General features: G+C 38.5%; 4 protein-coding genes across 5 annotated transcripts; 2 read left to right on the forward strand and 2 right to left on the reverse strand.

Moving 5' to 3' along the window:
• Window positions 1-1840: 1840 nt before the first annotated feature.
• LOC149391901 (protein neprosin-like) lies at window positions 1841-5994 on the forward strand. The gene is made up of 8 exons (XM_089620070.1): window positions 1841-1960; window positions 2901-3086; window positions 3508-3594; window positions 4024-4275; window positions 4942-5100; window positions 5184-5237; window positions 5357-5503; window positions 5611-5994. Exons 1-8 carry the CDS (start codon window positions 1841-1843, stop codon window positions 5992-5994), a joined length of 1389 nt encoding a protein of 462 aa, XP_089476196.1.
• Window positions 5995-7258: 1264 nt separating this feature from the next.
• Window positions 7259-9822, forward strand: LOC149391902 (protein neprosin-like). The gene is made up of 7 exons (XM_089620072.1): window positions 7259-7408; window positions 7684-7770; window positions 8139-8438; window positions 8794-8952; window positions 9037-9090; window positions 9207-9353; window positions 9442-9822. Exons 1-7 carry the CDS (start codon window positions 7259-7261, stop codon window positions 9820-9822), a joined length of 1278 nt encoding a protein of 425 aa, XP_089476198.1.
• On the reverse strand, window positions 8815-13938 carry LOC149391903 (protein EARLY FLOWERING 3-like). Of its 2 annotated transcripts, XM_089619074.1 has the most exons (5): window positions 13474-13938; window positions 12536-13239; window positions 11217-11268; window positions 10086-11090; window positions 8815-9810 (listed from the first exon to the last, which is right to left on the reverse strand). In XM_089619074.1, the coding sequence occupies exons 1-4, from the start codon at window positions 13693-13695 to the stop codon at window positions 10110-10112; spliced, it is 1959 nt and encodes a 652-aa protein (XP_089475200.1). In that variant the 5' UTR covers window positions 13696-13938; the 3' UTR covers window positions 8815-9810; window positions 10086-10109. The 2 variants fall into 2 exon arrangements, with proteins under 2 accessions (XP_089475200.1, XP_089475199.1); XM_089619073.1 differs by lacking the exon at window positions 8815-9810 and having other exon boundaries at window positions 9921-11090; window positions 13474-13937.
• Window positions 13939-14711: 773 nt separating this feature from the next.
• Window positions 14712-17771, reverse strand: LOC149391904 (protein EARLY FLOWERING 3-like). Its single transcript, XM_089621466.1, has 4 exons — window positions 17290-17771; window positions 16526-17130; window positions 15999-16050; window positions 14712-15891 (listed from the first exon to the last, which is right to left on the reverse strand). Exons 1-4 carry the CDS (start codon window positions 17539-17541, stop codon window positions 15040-15042), a joined length of 1761 nt encoding a protein of 586 aa, XP_089477592.1. The 5' UTR covers window positions 17542-17771; the 3' UTR covers window positions 14712-15039.

The raw sequence follows: 17771 nt of genomic DNA on the forward strand, positions 1-17771 counted from the left end.
TCAGTTGTGACTAAACCACGATAATCACCATATTAGTATACTGCATGACATAGATCAAATATGGATGAGTAGCATGGAAATTTAAGCAATGTGGTCTCAAATCAGCGTCAATTTCCAATTGATCCTTCTTTAGTCTTTAGTGAGATCATTTCCCTATGCAATATAATATTGCAAGTTTTAGAATTCAGGATAATGATGAAAAAAACAACTTTATTCTGCAGAAATCATCAATCAAAACATGAATACAGAACACATAGTACACAAAACAAAACTCCCACTAAACCAAGGTATTATCTATAATAACGCCCATATGAGCAGTGTGCTCATGAAATACCTTAGGCGTTAAACCTTTAGTCAATGGGTCTGCTAGCATAAAATCGGTTCCTATGTGTTCTATAGAAATTTGTCCATCCTGAACTCTCTCTTTCACAACTAGAAACTTGATGTCGATGAACTTTGACTTCGTCGAGCTACTGTTGTTGTTGGAGTAAAGAATCGCAGATTTGTTGTCACAATAAATCTTCAATGGCCTGTCAATGCCATCTACAACTCGCAATCTAGTGACAAAATTCCGCAGCCAAATTCTGTGGTTGAATGCCTCGAAGCAAGCTATGAACTCCGCTGCCATGGTTGAAGAAGCTACAAGTCTCTGTCTAGCAGACTTCCACGAAATAGCTCCTCCTGCCAACATAAAAACATAGCCTGATGTGGAGCGCTTGCTGTCTTGACATCCAGCAAAATCGGAATCAGAGAAACCTATGACCTCCAAACTCTCTGATTTCCGATAAGTGAGCATATAGTCTTTTGTTCGTCTTAGATAATGCATCACACGTTTTGCTGCCTTCTAATGTTGCAAACCTGGATCACTCAAATATCTACCAAGGACACCCACGATGAATGCAATGTCGGGACGAGTGCAAACTTGAGCGTACATAAGACTCCCAACAATTGAGGCATAAGGAATCTTTTGCATCTCATTTCTTTCAAGATCATTACTGGGACATTGTTTGAGACTGAATTTGTCTCCTTTAGATATGGGCGTATCTCCTGGCTTACAATCTTTCATGCCGAATCTGCTAAGCACTTTGTCAATATAGCTCTTTTGTGATAATCCAAGAACACCTTGAGAACGATCTCTTAGTATCTTGATTCCTAATACAAAAGAAGCTTCACCAAGATCTTTCATTTCGAAATTCTTCGTCATAAATTTCTTGGTTTCATGTAGCAAACCAATGTCACTACTAGCGAGCAGAATGTCATCGACATATAAAACCAGGAAGATGTATTTACTCCCACTGAACTTTTGGTATACACAATCATCAACAATATTTGCCTCGAAACCGTATGAAGTAATAACCTGATGAAACTTGAGATGCCATTGTCGGGATGCCTGTTTGAGTCCGTAGATGGATTTTTTTAACTTGCAAACCATAGACTTTGGATTTCCTGACACAAAGTTTTCTGGCTGAGTCATATAAATTGTCTCTTCAATGTCTCCATTGAGAAACGCAGTCTTTACATCCATCTGATGTAGCTCTAAATCAAAACGAGCTACTAGTGCCATAATAGTCCTAAAAGAGTCTTTCGATGAAACCGGAAAGAAAGTCTCTTTATAGTCTATGCCTTCCTTTTGAATAAAGCCTTTGGTGACTAGACGAGCCTTATACCTTTCAACATTACCCTTTGAATCCAACTTGGTTTTAAATATCCATTTACAACCAATTGGCTTCACACCTTCAGGTAAGTCAATAAGATCCCAAACGTCATTGTCTTCCATTGATTTCATCTCATCTTTCATGGCATCGAACCACTGTTGAGATTTAGAAGAACGCATGGCTTGATGGAAGTTGATTGGATCATCTTCTGTCAGACCAATGTCATCCTCATGTTCTTGAAGAAAAACGATATAATCATCAGAAATCGCACTTCTTCTCTCATCTCCTTAATGACACTTCTTGAGGTTGTTGAGTTTGTTCTATGGGCGGGTCTTGAGGAAGAATCTCAATGTTGTCCTGGTTAGGGACAACGTTAGGAGTGATATCTTCAACTATGTCTTGAACGGTAAGAGGTATAATATCTTGAATACCGATAGTTGAAGAATCTTGTAAGAACTATATTTCATAAAGCCCAAAATCATCATGTAAATCATTAAGAACGATAATCAAAATACATGGATCCATCGGAATTGATCGTCGACTGTTGCGGAAGTACTGCAGCAATCCAACGTGGGTTCGTAAACACGGACGAGTGTGGTTCGTGGCCTTCCTCAACCAAATCGCCTTAGCTCCTCTATGGGACCGTCGTCACTCTTCCAGATGGGGAGAAGAGAAACTGTGTTATGATTTGGTGTATTGGGGACCATAACCAATATGCCTTTTATAGTGCTTAATAGGGTTCCCATAATCCCCTTATTAGGCAATATTAGTATCTACTAAATTAATTCCATATTTAATTAGAAATCAATGGGCATCCAAAATTAGACCACCGAATGTCAACCCATTAATTCAAATAGCAAAATATAATTGAATTAATATATGTTGCCCAATATAGAAATTTGACAAAATTTCCTTACAAAATGCTCTCTCTATGCGGATAAGAACAAGACAATAGATCACTGATTGTTATCTGACGAATAAAAGTTCCATAGCGGTCGATATATTGTACATGTACTAGATTTTATTACAGCGATACGACAACATTTTTTACTTTAATTTGATGAAAATGAATTTAATCTCTGGAAAAAATATATATACTATTATTTGTCTTGCCAGTTTTCTGCTTGTTCTAGAAGTTTTACCATGAGAAAGTGACTAGTTTGGCTATTTATATGCATCCATTCTAATCAATATTCTCGTCAGCAATATATCGCTCCTATTACTCTCTGTATCATGTGTTTGTAGTTTTCACAAAGAAAGGAAAATAATTTAAAAATGGAAAAAGTCATAGTCGTCATACTCTTGTCAGTGACTTGTATTTCTCTGAATGATAAAGTTCTTGCGAGGAATAAAATCAGTAAAGAAAGTAATATGGACGAAGTTGATTTGAAGTTAAAGCTTCTCAACAAGCCTGCGGTCAAGAGCATCAAGGTATATAAACATATATATATATATATATATGTATATTGTATTAGTATGTTGATTTATATATTGATTCTTACTAGTATAACAGCCAGCAGGAAGGTAAGGATGCCCCCTTGATTTTTTGAAAATTATATTTTTTTCCCCTAATTTTATTAATGTTTCCATTTTTTTAGCCTAAATTGTATGATTTTGTCATATATGCACTCTGAATAATTATTTTTGTTACTCACCCCCTACAAAATTTAGAAGTCTTTTTTTTTTTTTTTTAAATATATATATAAATTCGTGCCCAATCTTGGCTCCGCCATGGTTTGGGTCTACAAAATTTCATGCTCAAAACCTTCAAGACAGACTTTGATATCACCATCTTCGTATAAAATCATATATCCTAAAAGTGACAAGTCCTAATTCGATATGTTTGTTGCAGAGTTTGGACGGAGATATAATCGACTGTGTTGACATCTATAAACAGCCTGCGTTTGATCATCCTAAGCTACGTAATCACACTATTCAGGTCCGGTTTTTTTTTTTTTTTTTTTTGCTCAGAAAAAGGTCCGTCGTTATGTACTTATGTGGGTCTACATTTTCACTTTTCATTTTGTAAAAACAAGCCGGTCGTTGCTTATTGATTTCAAAGGGTTGAGGTTGACGCGGAAATTCATTTACTCAACAAATCCAAAAATATTTATTACTCTCAAGTCCTATAGGTCTAGTCAACTTAAAAAAAAAAAATACATATGCTAATTTTATTTTTCAAGTAGTCGCATACGTTTTGATCAATAGTATCACAAGAGTCAACACAAATATCATACTTGGCTTTGTGAACCTAAAATATGGTGTGCGATTGAACACTCGTTGCATGGAATACACGTAAGTAAGCTAAATTCCAATGCAGCTGAAACCAAGCTTCCACATAGCATCAGAAGAAACGACACCGGCCAAGAAAAACGACACTTCTTTTTCTGCCGAATTGGGATTATCACAAACATGGCAAAAAAGCGGAACTTGTCCGGAAGGAACCATTCCAATACGCAGAGTCAAACGACAAGACGTTTCTAGAGCCAACTCACTCCACAGTTTCGGAAGAAAGAGCCCACAACGCCTTCTCTTTTCCAAAAGCGACACCAACAAAAAAGATGAAATCGACTTCGTCAACAACACAAGAATCAATCTCGCATCCCAAGATAATCGCGCTGTGAGTCAAAATTCATTTTATTATTATTATTATTATTATTATTTTCCGGATGATGTAGCCAAATAGTCGATTTAATTTAAAGTTATGAATTTGTAAAATAGTTAAGGTTTATCTTAAATTAAATGAGTGAAATAGTCAAAATGTGCGGAAATTTGTTTTCAAAAAATTTTGACCTCAAAATTAATTTTTTTAAAAGTGATAAATTACTTATAATAATCGTCAATAATTTCAATTCTGGCTGTCATTTTTGAAAACATAAATTTGGCTACTTTGCTGAAAATTTAAACTTTGACTATTTTGCTAATCAATAAGTTTCAAATGGCTATTTTGTACAATTTTTCCTTATTTTTTTATGAAAGAAATAATAAAAGTAATATAAAGAAAATGACATTATTTATTTTATTTTATAGTATTATGTTCTTATACTCCTAGTATGCTTTGCTCTCATACATTTCTCACATTGTTTTTTATTTTATAATTCAATATTAAACTTGAGTATTAATTCAGTAAGAAACTCATAATAGGACATAAAAAAAGTACACAGTTTTTTTTTTTTAGAAAGAGGGCAAAAACTATTGAAAAATGGTCATTTTTTTTTTCACCACTTTATCAAATGACAGAGTTCTATGCCTTTGTTAAAAAAACGACATGTCGTTGGGAATATAGATGGCGTTTCTGATGGCGGCTGGGTATAATTACATCGGAGCACAAGGAGACATAAACATATGGAATCCACGTTGTGAGGAAGAAGACTACACCACGGCTCAGATATGGCTAAAACACGGTCCCGGAGATGCCTTCGAGAGCGTCGAAGCCGGCTGGATTGTTCGTTTTTTTCTTTATCAAACTGATCCTTCAACTTTTTCTCTCTTTACGTACTTAGTCCCTCACCTATATATACTTCACAGGTAAACCCAAAGGTCTATGGTGACAAACGAACTAGACTTTTCGTTCATTGGACTGTAAGTACTTCAATTTCAACAATGTTTAAGAAAATGAAGCTATTTATTTACTCCTAAATGTGATTGATTTTTTTTTTCTTCTCTCTCTCTCTCTCTCTTTGGGTAATTTATTTGATCAGTTAGATGCGTACCGGTCAACGGGGTGCTTTGACCTTATATGCCAAGGATTTGTGCAAACCAACCCGGCCATAGCTCTCGGGGCGGCACTTGAGCCGTGGTCGAGCCAGTCCGGACCACAATATCAATTAACCGTCTCTATCAACTTGGTAAAAAAAAAAAGAAACAGAACAAGAAATATTTTATTCAGCACGCTGATGAATATCATTTCGCTTGAAAATAAAATAATATTATTAATTTGTTCAATAATTATCAGGATCCAAACTCGGGAAATTGGTGGGTGAAACTCACAAACAACGTCGTGCTCGGTTACTTTCCGGGCACTCTGTTTGATTACTTGCAACGAAGTGCGATAATAGTACAATGGGGCGGCGAAGTTTACAGCCCGAACGTGAGAAATAGGCCTCACACGACGACCGCGATGGGAAGCGGAGAAGCGGCTTCGACGCTTGAAGGCTCGGCTTGTTACATCAAAGGCGTTAGGATCGTTGACTATTCGACCTCCTTAAAGTACCCTCAGAAAGTTGGCTCTTTTGCTCACCAGCCTTATTGCTACTCTTCCTTCAACTACGTTAAGGGATACATGTTTGAGCCGGTTTTCTTCTTCGGGGGCCGGGGTAGAGGTCCATTGTGCCCATGATTATTACAACATGATGTGTTTTTTTCTTTCAGTGAAGATTTTTATTAATGCTGATGTACCGGGTTAATGAAGTAGTAAAATTTTATTATGAGTAATTATTGCATCCTTCAAAAAAATAAAAAAAAATAAAGACCACCTCCATTAATTTAGATTTATGTGGTTATTTTGATGTTTTGATTTATCATTAAAAAAAAAATTCTGACTTGATTTTCATGTTAATTATGGCTTGTTTTTTAACGTGATTATAATAATAAATGTCAACATTTTGTTAATTATTGGGTTGGATCTGAAGTTTAGCCTAATTTGTATTCGACTTTTTTATGATGATCTTTGAATCTTGTTAAGTTTTAGTGTTTTTTTTTTTTTTTTGGATAAAAGTTTTAGTGTTAAATATGAAATTGTGAGCTTAATTATGTAATTGTGAGATTGAAATTGCTAAGATTCATCATGTTCGTATCTCGGTTTGTTAGAAGTACAGACGAAACGATACCAAAAATTTTATGAAATTAATGTCGCCCCAGAAAACATGGACACTCGCAATAAAATGTGGTGGTAATTACACAATCAATACACAATCAATCATTCAAAAACACATGGTCAGAAAACTTAACGTACTCCCACGATGAAAAGAAAAAAAATACGTTGCCCAAAGCATATGAATATTAGATACCATTAATAAAGGCCTTTATATCGCATATGATCAGTGATTTATAGAATTCCTTATTAGCCCATCATAAATTCCGATACACAAAGTACTATTATTGCTCTTTCATATTTACCATTATTTCCGGCCAAAATATAAAAAAAATAAAAAAGGTGCTATTGTATTATGCATTGTATATATTATATAGTATATGAAATTCCTTAAGAGTCGATCATAAATGCTCTCTTAATAAGATAAGAACAAGACAATACATCACTATTCGATATCTGAGGAATAAAAGAATTCCATATCGATCGATATAGTGTTTAACGTACATGTATTATAATTTATTACAGATAAGACGAGATATTCTTGAATTTTGAAAAAAAAAATGATGGGTTAATAATCGCTGTGGAATCTTTGTTTAAGAAGATGGGTTATCATATGATATAGTCTTACCATTTTTTCATCTTTGTTTAAGAAGTTTTACAAAGGTAGTGACTGGTTGGCTATTTATGCATCCATTCTAATCAATTTTATCATCAGCAATATATCGCTTCTATTACTCTCCGTATCATGTGTTTGTAGTTGTTCACAAACAAAGGAAAATATTTTTAAAATATGGAAAAATTCATAGTCCTCATACTCTTGTTAGTGACTATTACTTTTCTTAGTGATGAAGTTCATGCAAGGAATAAAATCAGTAATAATATAGACGAAGTTGATTTAAAGTTGAAACTTCTCAACAAGCCTGCGGTCAAGAGCATCAAGGTATATATAAACATACATATATATATATATATATATATATATATATATATATATATATATTAGATTAGTTTGTCGATTTATATATTGATTCTTATTAGTATAAAATTGAACCCTAAAATTATAATGTTCGCCCTCTGACTGCAGATCTTGGCTCCGCCATGGTTTGGGTCTACAAACTTTGATGCTAAAAACCTTCAAGACTTTGATAACATCATGTTCGTATGAATCATATCTTAATAAAAGAGATAAGTCCATATCCCATATGTTTGTTGCAGAGTTTGGACGGAGATATAATCGACTGTGTTGACATCTATAAACAGCCTGCTTTTGATCATCCTAAGCTACGTAATCACATTATCCAGGTCCGTCATTAATGCCTCATTATGTGTGTATACATTTTCACTTTTCATTTAATAAAAACAAGCCGCGGTCGCTGCTTATTGATTTCAATTTTATAAGTAATATTCTTTTTTTATTTTAATTTAAAAGGGTTGGCAAGAAAATACATTTAGACAAAAAAATTTAAAGGTCTTTCACCTTAAAAAATATTACATTTATAATTTCAAAACTAATTTAAATTTTCAAGTAGTCACGTACGTTTAGTTCAACACTATTATAATAGTCAACAAAACATATCATACTAGGCTTGGTGAGCCTATAATATTGTATGATTAAACACTCGTTGCATGCAACAATAACATACACGTAAGTAAGCTAAATTCCAATGCAGTTGAAACCAAGCTTCAACATAGCATCAGAAGAAACGACACCAAACGAGAAAAACGACACTTCTTCTTCTCCGAAATTGGGAATATCACAAGCATGGCAAAAAAGCGGAACTTGTCCGGAAGGAACCATTCCCATTCGTAGGGTCAAACGACAAGACCTCTTGAGAGCCAACTCACTCCGCAGTTTCGGAAGAAAGAGCCCACAACGCCTTCTCTTTTCCAAAAACGACACCAACAAAAACGACTACATCGACTTCCTCAACATCTCGAGGATCAATCTCGAACCCCAAGAAGATCGCTCTGTGAGTTAGAAAATCAATTTCAATATTATTATTACTATGAAAAAAATAATCTAAGTAACACTCCAATAATGACATTAGCTATTTTATATTATAGTAATAGGTTTTTCTACTTTATGATTCGGTCTCGTTCATATCTCACACTGTTTTTTAGATTATAATTCTTGATAATTGAATCTTGATTTAGTAAGCTCAAAATGGGAAACAAAGTATGCTATAGTTCCAATTCCAAATTTGTTTCTAAATCAATGTCTATCTTTACTGTAAAATTATATAAAAATATAAGGCATTACAATGATATTTTACATTTTTAAAAGGTCAAAATATATTAGTTAAAAAAACGACATGTCAGTTTCAGATGGCGTATCTGATGACGGCTGGGTATGATTACATCGGAGCACAAGGAGACATAAATATATGGAATCCACGCTGTGAGGAAGAAGACTACACCACGGCACAGATATGGCTCAAACACGGTCCCGAAGATGCCTTCGAGAGCGTCGAAGCCGGCTGGATTGTTTGTTATTTTCTATCAAACTCCTTAACCATTTTTTCTTCTCTTTCTATGCGTTCTTAGTCCTCATCTATACTTACTTTACAGGTAAACCCAAAGGTCTATGGTGACACTCAAACTAGACTTTTTGTTCATTGGACTGTAAGTACTTATATATTTCAACTATGAAAAAATAAAATGAAGCTATTTATTTTCTCGTAAATGCGATTGATTCTTCTCTCTCTCTCTCTCTCTCTCGGGGTAATTTATTTGATCAGTTCGATGGATACGAGTCAACGGGTTGCTTTGACCTTCTATGCCAAGGATTTGTACAAACCAACCGCTTCATAACCGTCGGGGCGGCACTTGAGCCCTTGTCGAGCCAAGCTGGACCTCAGTATCAAATTCCCGTCTCCATCAACTTGGTAAAAAAAAGAAACAGAAACGCGGATGAAACACATTTCGATTATTTTCATCGCTCGAAAATGAAATATTATTAGTCTGCTCAATCAGGATCCAAACTCGGGAAACTGGTGGGTGATACTGAACAACTTCGTGATGGGTTACTTTCCGGGCTATCTGTTTGATTACCTGAAACGAAGTGCGATAATAGTACAGTGGGGCGGCGAAGTTTACAGCCCGAATGTGAGAAAGAGACCTCACACGACGACGGAGATGGGGAGCGGACAAGTGGCTGAGACGCTTGAAGGCTACGCTTGTTACATCAAAGGCGTCAGGATCATCGACAATTCAACGTCCTTAAAGTACCCTCACAGGGTTGACTGTTTTTCTCACCAGCCTTATTGCTACTCTTCCTACAATTTCATTCAGATACACACGGACGAGCCTGTTTTCTTCTTCGGGGGCGGGGGTAGATGTTACCTGTGCCCATGATCACAACATGGTCACAAAGTGTTTTTATTTCATTCAAGATTTTTTATTATTTATGCTGATGTAGTGGTAAAATGGGTTTTTATGAGTATTAAATGGTCTAATATAAAATTAGGAAACAAATCTTCATTTCAACAGGGAAAACTATTTAAAGAGTTGGTGTGATCTTCCAGCGCTTATCTACACATACGCATATGACATGAATATGGTACAAATTAGTTATATATAAAATAAATAAAAAAAACCATTGTGAAATTACTCTGTACCCAACAAGTAAGTGAGCTGCCGAGCTAAACACCGTCGTTCTGTAGTCTCTCTGCCTGTATGATCCTGAAAATCCGCGCGGCCGACTCTGTGGCGGATCGAGGATTGTGAGGCACAACCTTGATAACTCGGCTCGGCTGGCTTGAGGCACCAAACCCGGGAATCAGAAACGGGTCTCTCGCTTGGGAATTCTGATCACTCCCGTCTCCTTTTTGAATCTCGCAGCGACTGCTAACACTACTTCCTTTGGGCTGCAAGGAGGGAGCGGTACAAGAGCTCTGCTGCTCCGCCACCAGGCCAGGCTGAGCTTGAGCAGTGGGCCCCGCGAAGTGGGTCGCTTGCTCAACGGCCGAGCCCGACATGGTTGGAGTGGGGCCCGGCATTCCGTATGTGGGGAAGTACATGGGACCGCCCGGGGAAGCGCCCGGGAAACCCACGATAGGTTGAGGTGGAAGGCCGCCATAGGCCGGGTTCGGGTAATTACCCGGCATAGGAATCGGACCATAGGGCCCGTATCCTCCGTAAACCGGTCCGGAAACTCCCGGGCCGGTGTATGGTTTATATACGAGACCCTCGGACGGGGACATAACGGGGACCAACCACTGAGGCCCACCTGGCGGCTGAGGGAAGTACCACGGGTTCATTTTGCTATCGCTTGTCATACCCATTGGTTGTTGATGTTGTTGTAATTGTTGTTGAGGATGTTGTGTTTGGGGTTGTAGTTGTGGTTGTGGTTGAGGTTGTGCACTATAATGCCCATAATTTACAGACTGGCTACCGGATTTTGCGGAAGAGAGAGCTTTTTTCTCGACCGTGATTTCCGTGTAGCGCTCCCTTTTATGGCTTGGCTTTTCGGAATCGTCTTTGCAATTGGCAGAACTTTGGGGCGGCTTAGTGATGAGCTCCGTCGCGAGTTTTTCTATTTGAGAGCCCTTTGTTGAAGGTTTCCCCAGAAAGAGACCCTCCTCTATTAAGATATGTGGTGATCCTGCAATCAGTCGTTGGACCTATAATAAAAACAAAAGGTTTGGAGTCATACAAGCGTTCTAGCGTAAGTACGTGTAAATCCCATTAAGAACAGCTATGCGACTTTGGTAAAAAAAAAAAATTATATATATTATAGGTAACGGTACCTTGATCAATCTGTGTAACTCAAATACTTGAACTGCAAAGACCCTTTGCTGGCTGTAGATAGTAGAATGAGTAAAATCAATGAAAAGTTCCCACAATTTCAGCAAGATTGATCTTTAAAATGTGCATAGCCAGCTCAAAGAAACACACGAATAAAGACAAAGAACTAAGATGTTGGCACTTGACATAGTAAGCTAACAGTGGTTCTCAAAGAAAGCAAGAAATTCACACACAAAACACAACGTAGAACCATATTAAGATCATGTATTTCACATACCATCACCTTCCTATTTAGTCACTCAACAGGAAAAAGGATCATAATTAAATTTTAAAAAGTTGTGATGTCTGAAAGAATTGCCAAGCTAGCTAACCCATTGAGGCGTATAATAAAAATTTAACAAAATAAATTAAGCACGGGCGTGTTAATATCCAAAAGCAATATGAAATCTGATTTCATTGAGTCGTATTTTTGTTTTGCAAATCAATGAGGTCAATACTGTTTATGCTATTATTACTCGATTAAAAAGAAAGGAAAATGTGTATCTGAATATAAAATGAACAAGACAATAGAATGCAGCGGTTACAGAATACCTGGGCAGAAAAACAGTATAAGCAGCAATTAGTAACATCCAAGTTTCAACTCCGACCAAGAACAATAAGGTACATTATTGAAACTAATCTCCCATCACAAAACCACAACCAATATAATGGTCAATTTCTCCACATTCCTTCATCACTGGTTTTCAATTGGGCTCCTGGACCGAAATGTAATATTTCACTAGTGTTCAAGAGGGAAAGACCAAGCACCACCAAATCGAGACAGGAATATAACCCAAAAAACACAGATGCCAAGGGGGCTCATGAATTATGAGCGGATCCTCTGTCTCGTGGTTCGCCTTGACAATTCCCTGCCGTAACATGATCCATTTACCCACAGTTAAAATTGTTATCAAAACACATAAAGTTTCCACTTTAGAAGGGCTCCCAAGACTTCACCGAAACTTTTCGCTCCCTCCGAACCAATTATAATACAAGTGGTTTGAGATCTTACCTTTGATGAGTCCTCTGATCTTAAGTGTGAATTAACTTACAATGTGTGTGGGGACAGGAAGGGGATAAACCCAAGTCATAATGACTACTCATCTATGTAAATCAAAAGCGTTCCCATGATAAAGATTCAATGTTATGTTTGCTTCTGAATTAGCCAATGATAATTTAAGTGAAACAGAAGACAGAGAAGATTCAAAATGCAAGTAATCAATCAAACGAAATAATGGGAAAGTGAATCAACAATTACTTAAAAAGGGACAAGAATACCTACTTGACAATTTCTTTTCTTGCTTTCCAGAAACGCTTTTGACCTATTACTCCCACAACATCATCGGGGGTGATGTCCAATGCCGATGCGGAATCCACCATTGAAGTCTCGGAGATATCATCGCCTTTTTCAACATTTTCGAATTGTACGAAACTACCATCGTGTTTGTTATCATTCCCAAGTTCCTTTGGCTGCCCACTCTCCTCGCCGTGACACGAGACGCTAAAATTTGGAAAACCCTGCACTCTATATTCTTGATCAGAATCCGCTTGGGCTTCCCTCAAGCTTGTGTCAGTTGTCATGGCCATACAGTTCCCATTTCGGCCACCAGATTTCGTTGACTCAGTGGTCCGATTTCCAAATTGTCTTACATCGGCGTTCATTAAACTAGTATGCTTAAGAACCTCCTCGGATGTATTTATGTGCTCTTCTTCAGGCTGTCTAGAGAGAGCAGAGCTAATGGAAGAAACGTTGCCTCTATCCTCGGAGTTATGAATATTACTCAAACTCTTACCAATCCTGGATTGAAAAAAAATAGGGACCGTGAAATCATCTTCATCTCCAACCTTCTTTTTCCGCTCGAATTGAGCCACCGGCGTGTTCGTTCCATTGGAGTGAAGAGCAGGGAACTTCTCGGACCACTGAAGAGTTGTCGTTGATAACGATAAGTTATTCGAAAAAACTGTATCTCTCTCAATTCCACTCGCCTACAAAGCAAAAACAAACCTAATTGTCAGAAATTATATACATATTACCCAAATTTAACAAGTAAAGACAGCAATTGGGTTCTTCATTTCAAACCAGTCATACAAAAAAAATATTCCACTTGACATCTGATCTGTATACAAAAAGACCTTAATTCGATAGAAATTTCAATGATTAAATAAATAAAAACTGAAGCGACAGAAGATCAAACAAACACTGAGACGGTGAAACCCTACCTGGCTCGAAGAAGCCGAGGAGATGAAACTGGACTTGTTGTTCTGTGGATTGTGAGGAACGGAACCAGAACCGAATCTCTGAGAAGGAATACTGAGCTGTTCGTAAAGAGCCATCTTGTTCCTCGGAGGAGCTCTCGGACCTCCTTTATCTGCCGTGTCGTTCACGTGAAGCCTCGGAAACATCGGTCCCATGGTCTTTTCGTCGTCTTTGCCTCTCTTCATCCTCTTCCAAACCCTAACTCGGACTTGGAGATCAGTGCGTTGACGCGTTTCAAACGGACCTTGATTGAGAAAACCAATCGATCGAAGACGAGAAAGAGAGAGCGAGTGGATTGGATAGTAGTGAGATTTGGGTGTGTGTCTATGGATTCCTCAGAAGAGAGAGGTTAATCTTCTTCTGCGTTGAAAAGGGGACAGAGAAATGTGCAGTCCTGAGGTCTGTGGGGGACTCGTTTGGATAAATAGAGTCCAATGTCTCTTTCTCGCAAATTTAATTTTTATTTAATTATTTATTTTCCTGGTCCCCCAGAAAATATTTGTACGAATATTATTGGTTTCAACTTTTCAAGATATTTTACTACGATATTTTCGTAGCACCGGGAAAAGGGAAAAAGCGCAAGATATTTATTCGTGCCGTTAAAGTTATCAGTACTTTTTACCCACCAAGAGAGAGAGAGAGAGAGAGAGAGAGAGCTTGCACTTTTCGGTGTAGAAAATTATCACAAACTGTTTATAAGTTTTGATCAAGTTAATTAGAAATTTTTTGCTAATATTCAAGTTATGACACGGACTATGGACCATTGATCTCTAACTGTCCATAAGACCAACGGTTGAGATGTTCGGAATTCTTAGATGTTGAACGTATTTGTTAATAAAAGTTAATGGAAAGTGGATACGCTAAATCTGAAATCGAGAAAGTAACTTTCGATTCTGCTTCTGAAAGGCCATGTTTAGTTGGGTTTTAGTTGGGTTGGGATTAAACCTGGCTGGCTAGCTTCACCTTATCTTCTAGAGCCTTGATAACATAAGGCGCCCAATTTACAATCAGTCTCCATCACAAATTGACTCATCATTAATATATTTGCCTCCGCTGAATTTTTAAGTAAACCAATCCATTTTATTTTCTTTCCCAAGATCAGATTTAAGTACCAGTTGCTCAAATGGGTTAACTAAGGATGAAAAGCCATACTTGAGACGGAAAAAAAATAGTATGAAAAGCCACAATTCCAATTTCAACCACAAAATTGTCTCTTATTCCCAAAATAAATATATAAAAAGGCAAATGACTTGATGTACAAGAAACTCATATGCTATCCAATGCTAATGCTACACTTACATCTCATACATGGGACACAGCATAATTATTTGGAAGAGACATCGAAATGATGATTACACTTTCTTCTTCTTTTTATAAATGCGTTATATATAGCCTATATACATGCACAGATGCACTACAAAATGATAACAATACTAAAAAAAAAAAAGGGAAATCGAATTGGGGCACAAAATTACCAAGCGGTAAGACTTTAGTACCATGAGCGTCCAACAGTACAGTTTTACCTCTGCTTAGACATAGTTAAGCTGTTTTCTCTCTTCCTGTATGAACCTGAAAATCCGAGCGGCAGATTCGGTGGCAGATCTACGGCTGTGAGGGACGACTTTGATCACTCGGCTAGGTTGATCCGCAACTTGCGACCGCGAATCTCTCTCCGACATGACCGGAGCCACGGGGAAGAGAGGAAGAGGGTCTCTTCTCTCCCCGGGGCTACTAGCCGTACTTCCCATCTGTAAATCACTCCCTTTCGACCCCTCAAACTTACCGGGCCTCGAAACCGACGCAGTTTTCCAAGCGTTCGGTGCATTGCAAGAAGAGCTCTGTCGTTCCGCTTTCAAGCCGCCGGTGACTATTTGCGGGACCGGACCGGCGAAGTGGTTCGCCGATTCACCGGCCGACCCTGTGAAAGGCATAGAGTACGGAGGGAAAAGCGGAGAAGAAGTGCTCGGAAACACCATCCGGGTAATTTCCTGGTGATGTGGAGGCTGAACTGGGCCGAAAACCGGGCCTGGAATTCCGGGCCCGGGATAGGGCTTGTAGACGAGGCCCTCGGACGGGGACATCACCGGGACCAGCCACTGAGGACCTCCCGGCGGGGGTTGATGGAAGCGCCACGGGTCCGTTTTGCTTTCGATCGCTATCGGCTGAGCATTGGTCGCGCCGCGATTCGAGGACTGGCTCGGGGTTTTGGTGGAAGAGAGAGGCGGTTTGGCGGCCGTGTTTACCGTAGAACATCCCGTCTTGTGACTCAGTGGCTTCTCCGTGAATTTCGGAGGGAGTTTGGTCGACGGGGAGCGTGATTTTTGCATGAAAGTGCCATTTTCGATCAAGACTTCGGGTGATCCAGCGATCAGTTTTTGAACCTGTTGAAACGGAGACAGTAAAAAGATTAATTTTTTTTTTTTTTTGTTGAATACGTGTTCTAGAGAAAGCGATGTGAGGTTGAGAAGAACTTGAATGGTTATCATACCTTAACCAATCTGTGCAACTCAAAAACTTGTATCGCAAACACTCTTTGCTGGCTGTAGAGGAAATAAAGAACAAACAACATTAGCTAAATCCAGGAATTTTTCGGTCTTACGTATTTCACTATGATCAGATAGATATCATAACCTTGGACTAATATGAAGTACAATTTAATACATTTTTTTTTCTTTTATTCTTTTTGGAATGCTCATCCCAAAGCCACTGTTACATTTCACCATTTATCACCTATTGAAACTCTCAAAGCCATGACCAGTTACAAAAAAATCATAATCTCATTAGGTCAAATAGAAATCAAGCTTTCAAAATCGAGACTATGATCCCATAAATGACAAGTCTTCATTACATTAGGCAGCGATTTCCAGTCCTAGTAGTTATATTCCGTGGGAAAATACACCGATCAAACTTGGACGTTTACTTCAAATCCGGAAGAAGAATTACAAAGGTAAATCCAGAGAAATTAAAATCCGTAACTGACACAAAAAGAATACTCAGTCGAGCAAAGACACTTACTTCACGATAGTCGTCCGTGCTTTCCAGAAATGTTTCTGACCTATAATTTCAATTACATCATCGGGGGCAATATCGGACCCATATATGGATTCCAACATCGATTTCTCAGATAAATCGTCATCACATTTATCGACCTTCTCGAGCCGCAATGAAATGAAAGCGCCTCCGCCGCTATTTCTGCTGCGCTTTCCATCGGTACGATGAGACTCGCTTCTCGGCTCGTCCCCCGTGGACTCGACGAGATCATTCCCTCGTTTCCGATCCCGATCCGCAGATGCCTCGGCTTCCCTCGTATGCCCATCGACGACTTCGCTAGGGATCGGCGGTAGATCAGCGGCCAATATCACATTCTCTTCTCTTTCTTTCCTCACCGTAGTGTTTTCAGGTAGTCCCGAACGAGATGAGCTTATTGAAGAAACCGAGTCTCTGTCAGTACAGTGATGAATTTTGCCGTGGCTCACCGTTGATTTCACGAACACAGGAACCGTGAGCTCGTTCGTGTCCCCGGTCTTCTTTCTCTCCTCAGGTTGTGCATCGAAGAACGGCGTGGCTGTCAATGGATTCAAGCGAAGAGGATTCGATGTGTTTTTCTCAGCACCGCTCACCTAAGAATCATTTCAATTGAAGTGAGTTTTATGCAGAGATACACATAACATACTAACATAGTACAGCTATCAGTGCTGAGTCTGAAACCCTAACAACAATCAAGTTATTGTGATTCAGACCGAAATTGAACGAGAAAACAACCAAACGGAGACGATTACCTGACTCGAAGAAGCCGGCGAAGCCAAACCGGTTTGGATTCGGGGATTGAGAGAAGAACCGAATCTCTGAGAAGGAATACTGAGCTGTTCGTAAAGAGCCATCTTGTTCCTCGGAGGAGCTCTCGGACCTCCTTTATCTGCCGTGTCGTTCACGTGAAGCCTCGGAAACATCGGTTCCGTACTCATCTCATCGTCTTTGCTTCTCTTCATCTGCGTGAGATTTCTTCTTTCTCGCAGGAAAATCTCATCCATCGAAATCCCCCAAATTTCGCTGAATTATATCAGAATTTCACTCACTCGAAGCTCTTTGTTGCTGAAAATAAGTACGGTCTTTGACGAGATTATATGAAAGTACAACACACACGGAGATAGATGAGAAATTCGTGAAGTGGAATGAAAAAATCAACTTAGAAAAATTAAATTAAAAAAAAAGGTGTTGTGTGGTTGGTTAAGCTGATTTTACTGATTCCCGAATAGAGATT

This window comes from Urtica dioica, chromosome 7 (assembly GCF_054948205.1).
Source record: "Urtica dioica subsp. dioica isolate 48M chromosome 7, U.dioica_male_clone48M_v1_H2, whole genome shotgun sequence".
Taxonomy (NCBI): domain Eukaryota; kingdom Viridiplantae; phylum Streptophyta; class Magnoliopsida; order Rosales; family Urticaceae; genus Urtica; species Urtica dioica.

Excerpts from the sequence above, each read along its gene's own strand:
- LOC149391902 (XM_089620072.1), top strand. The coding sequence starts at position 7,259 with ATGGAAAAATTCATAGTCCTCATACTCTTGTTAGTGACTATTACTTTT. Across the intron at positions 7,771-8,138 it reads TACGTAATCACATTATCCAG|TTGAAACCAAGCTTCAACAT; the intron begins GTCCGTCATTAA and ends ATTCCAATGCAG. Across the intron at positions 8,953-9,036 it reads GCGTCGAAGCCGGCTGGATT|GTAAACCCAAAGGTCTATGG; the intron begins GTTTGTTATTTT and ends CTTACTTTACAG.
- LOC149391901 (XM_089620070.1), top strand. The coding sequence starts at position 1,841 with ATGGAAGTTGATTGGATCATCTTCTGTCAGACCAATGTCATCCTCATG. Across the intron at positions 1,961-2,900 it reads CCTTAATGACACTTCTTGAG|TTTTCACAAAGAAAGGAAAA; the intron begins GTTGTTGAGTTT and ends ATGTGTTTGTAG. Across the intron at positions 5,238-5,356 it reads GACTTTTCGTTCATTGGACT|TTAGATGCGTACCGGTCAAC; the intron begins GTAAGTACTTCA and ends TTATTTGATCAG.
- LOC149391904 (XM_089621466.1), bottom strand. The coding sequence starts at position 17,541 with ATGGATGAGATTTTCCTGCGAGAAAGAAGAAATCTCACGCAGATGAAG. Across the intron at positions 16,051-16,525 it reads GCACGGACGACTATCGTGAA|CCAGCAAAGAGTGTTTGCGA; the intron begins GTAAGTGTCTTT and ends TTTCCTCTACAG. Across the intron at positions 15,892-15,998 it reads AGTTGCACAGATTGGTTAAG|GTTCAAAAACTGATCGCTGG; the intron begins GTATGATAACCA and ends CCGTTTCAACAG.
- LOC149391903 (XM_089619074.1), bottom strand. The coding sequence starts at position 13,695 with ATGAAGAGAGGCAAAGACGACGAAAAGACCATGGGACCGATGTTTCCG. Across the intron at positions 13,240-13,473 it reads CCTCGGCTTCTTCGAGCCAG|GCGAGTGGAATTGAGAGAGA; the intron begins GTAGGGTTTCAC and ends TTTGCTTTGTAG. Across the intron at positions 11,269-12,535 it reads GCAAGAAAAGAAATTGTCAA|CCAGCAAAGGGTCTTTGCAG; the intron begins GTAGGTATTCTT and ends TACTATCTACAG.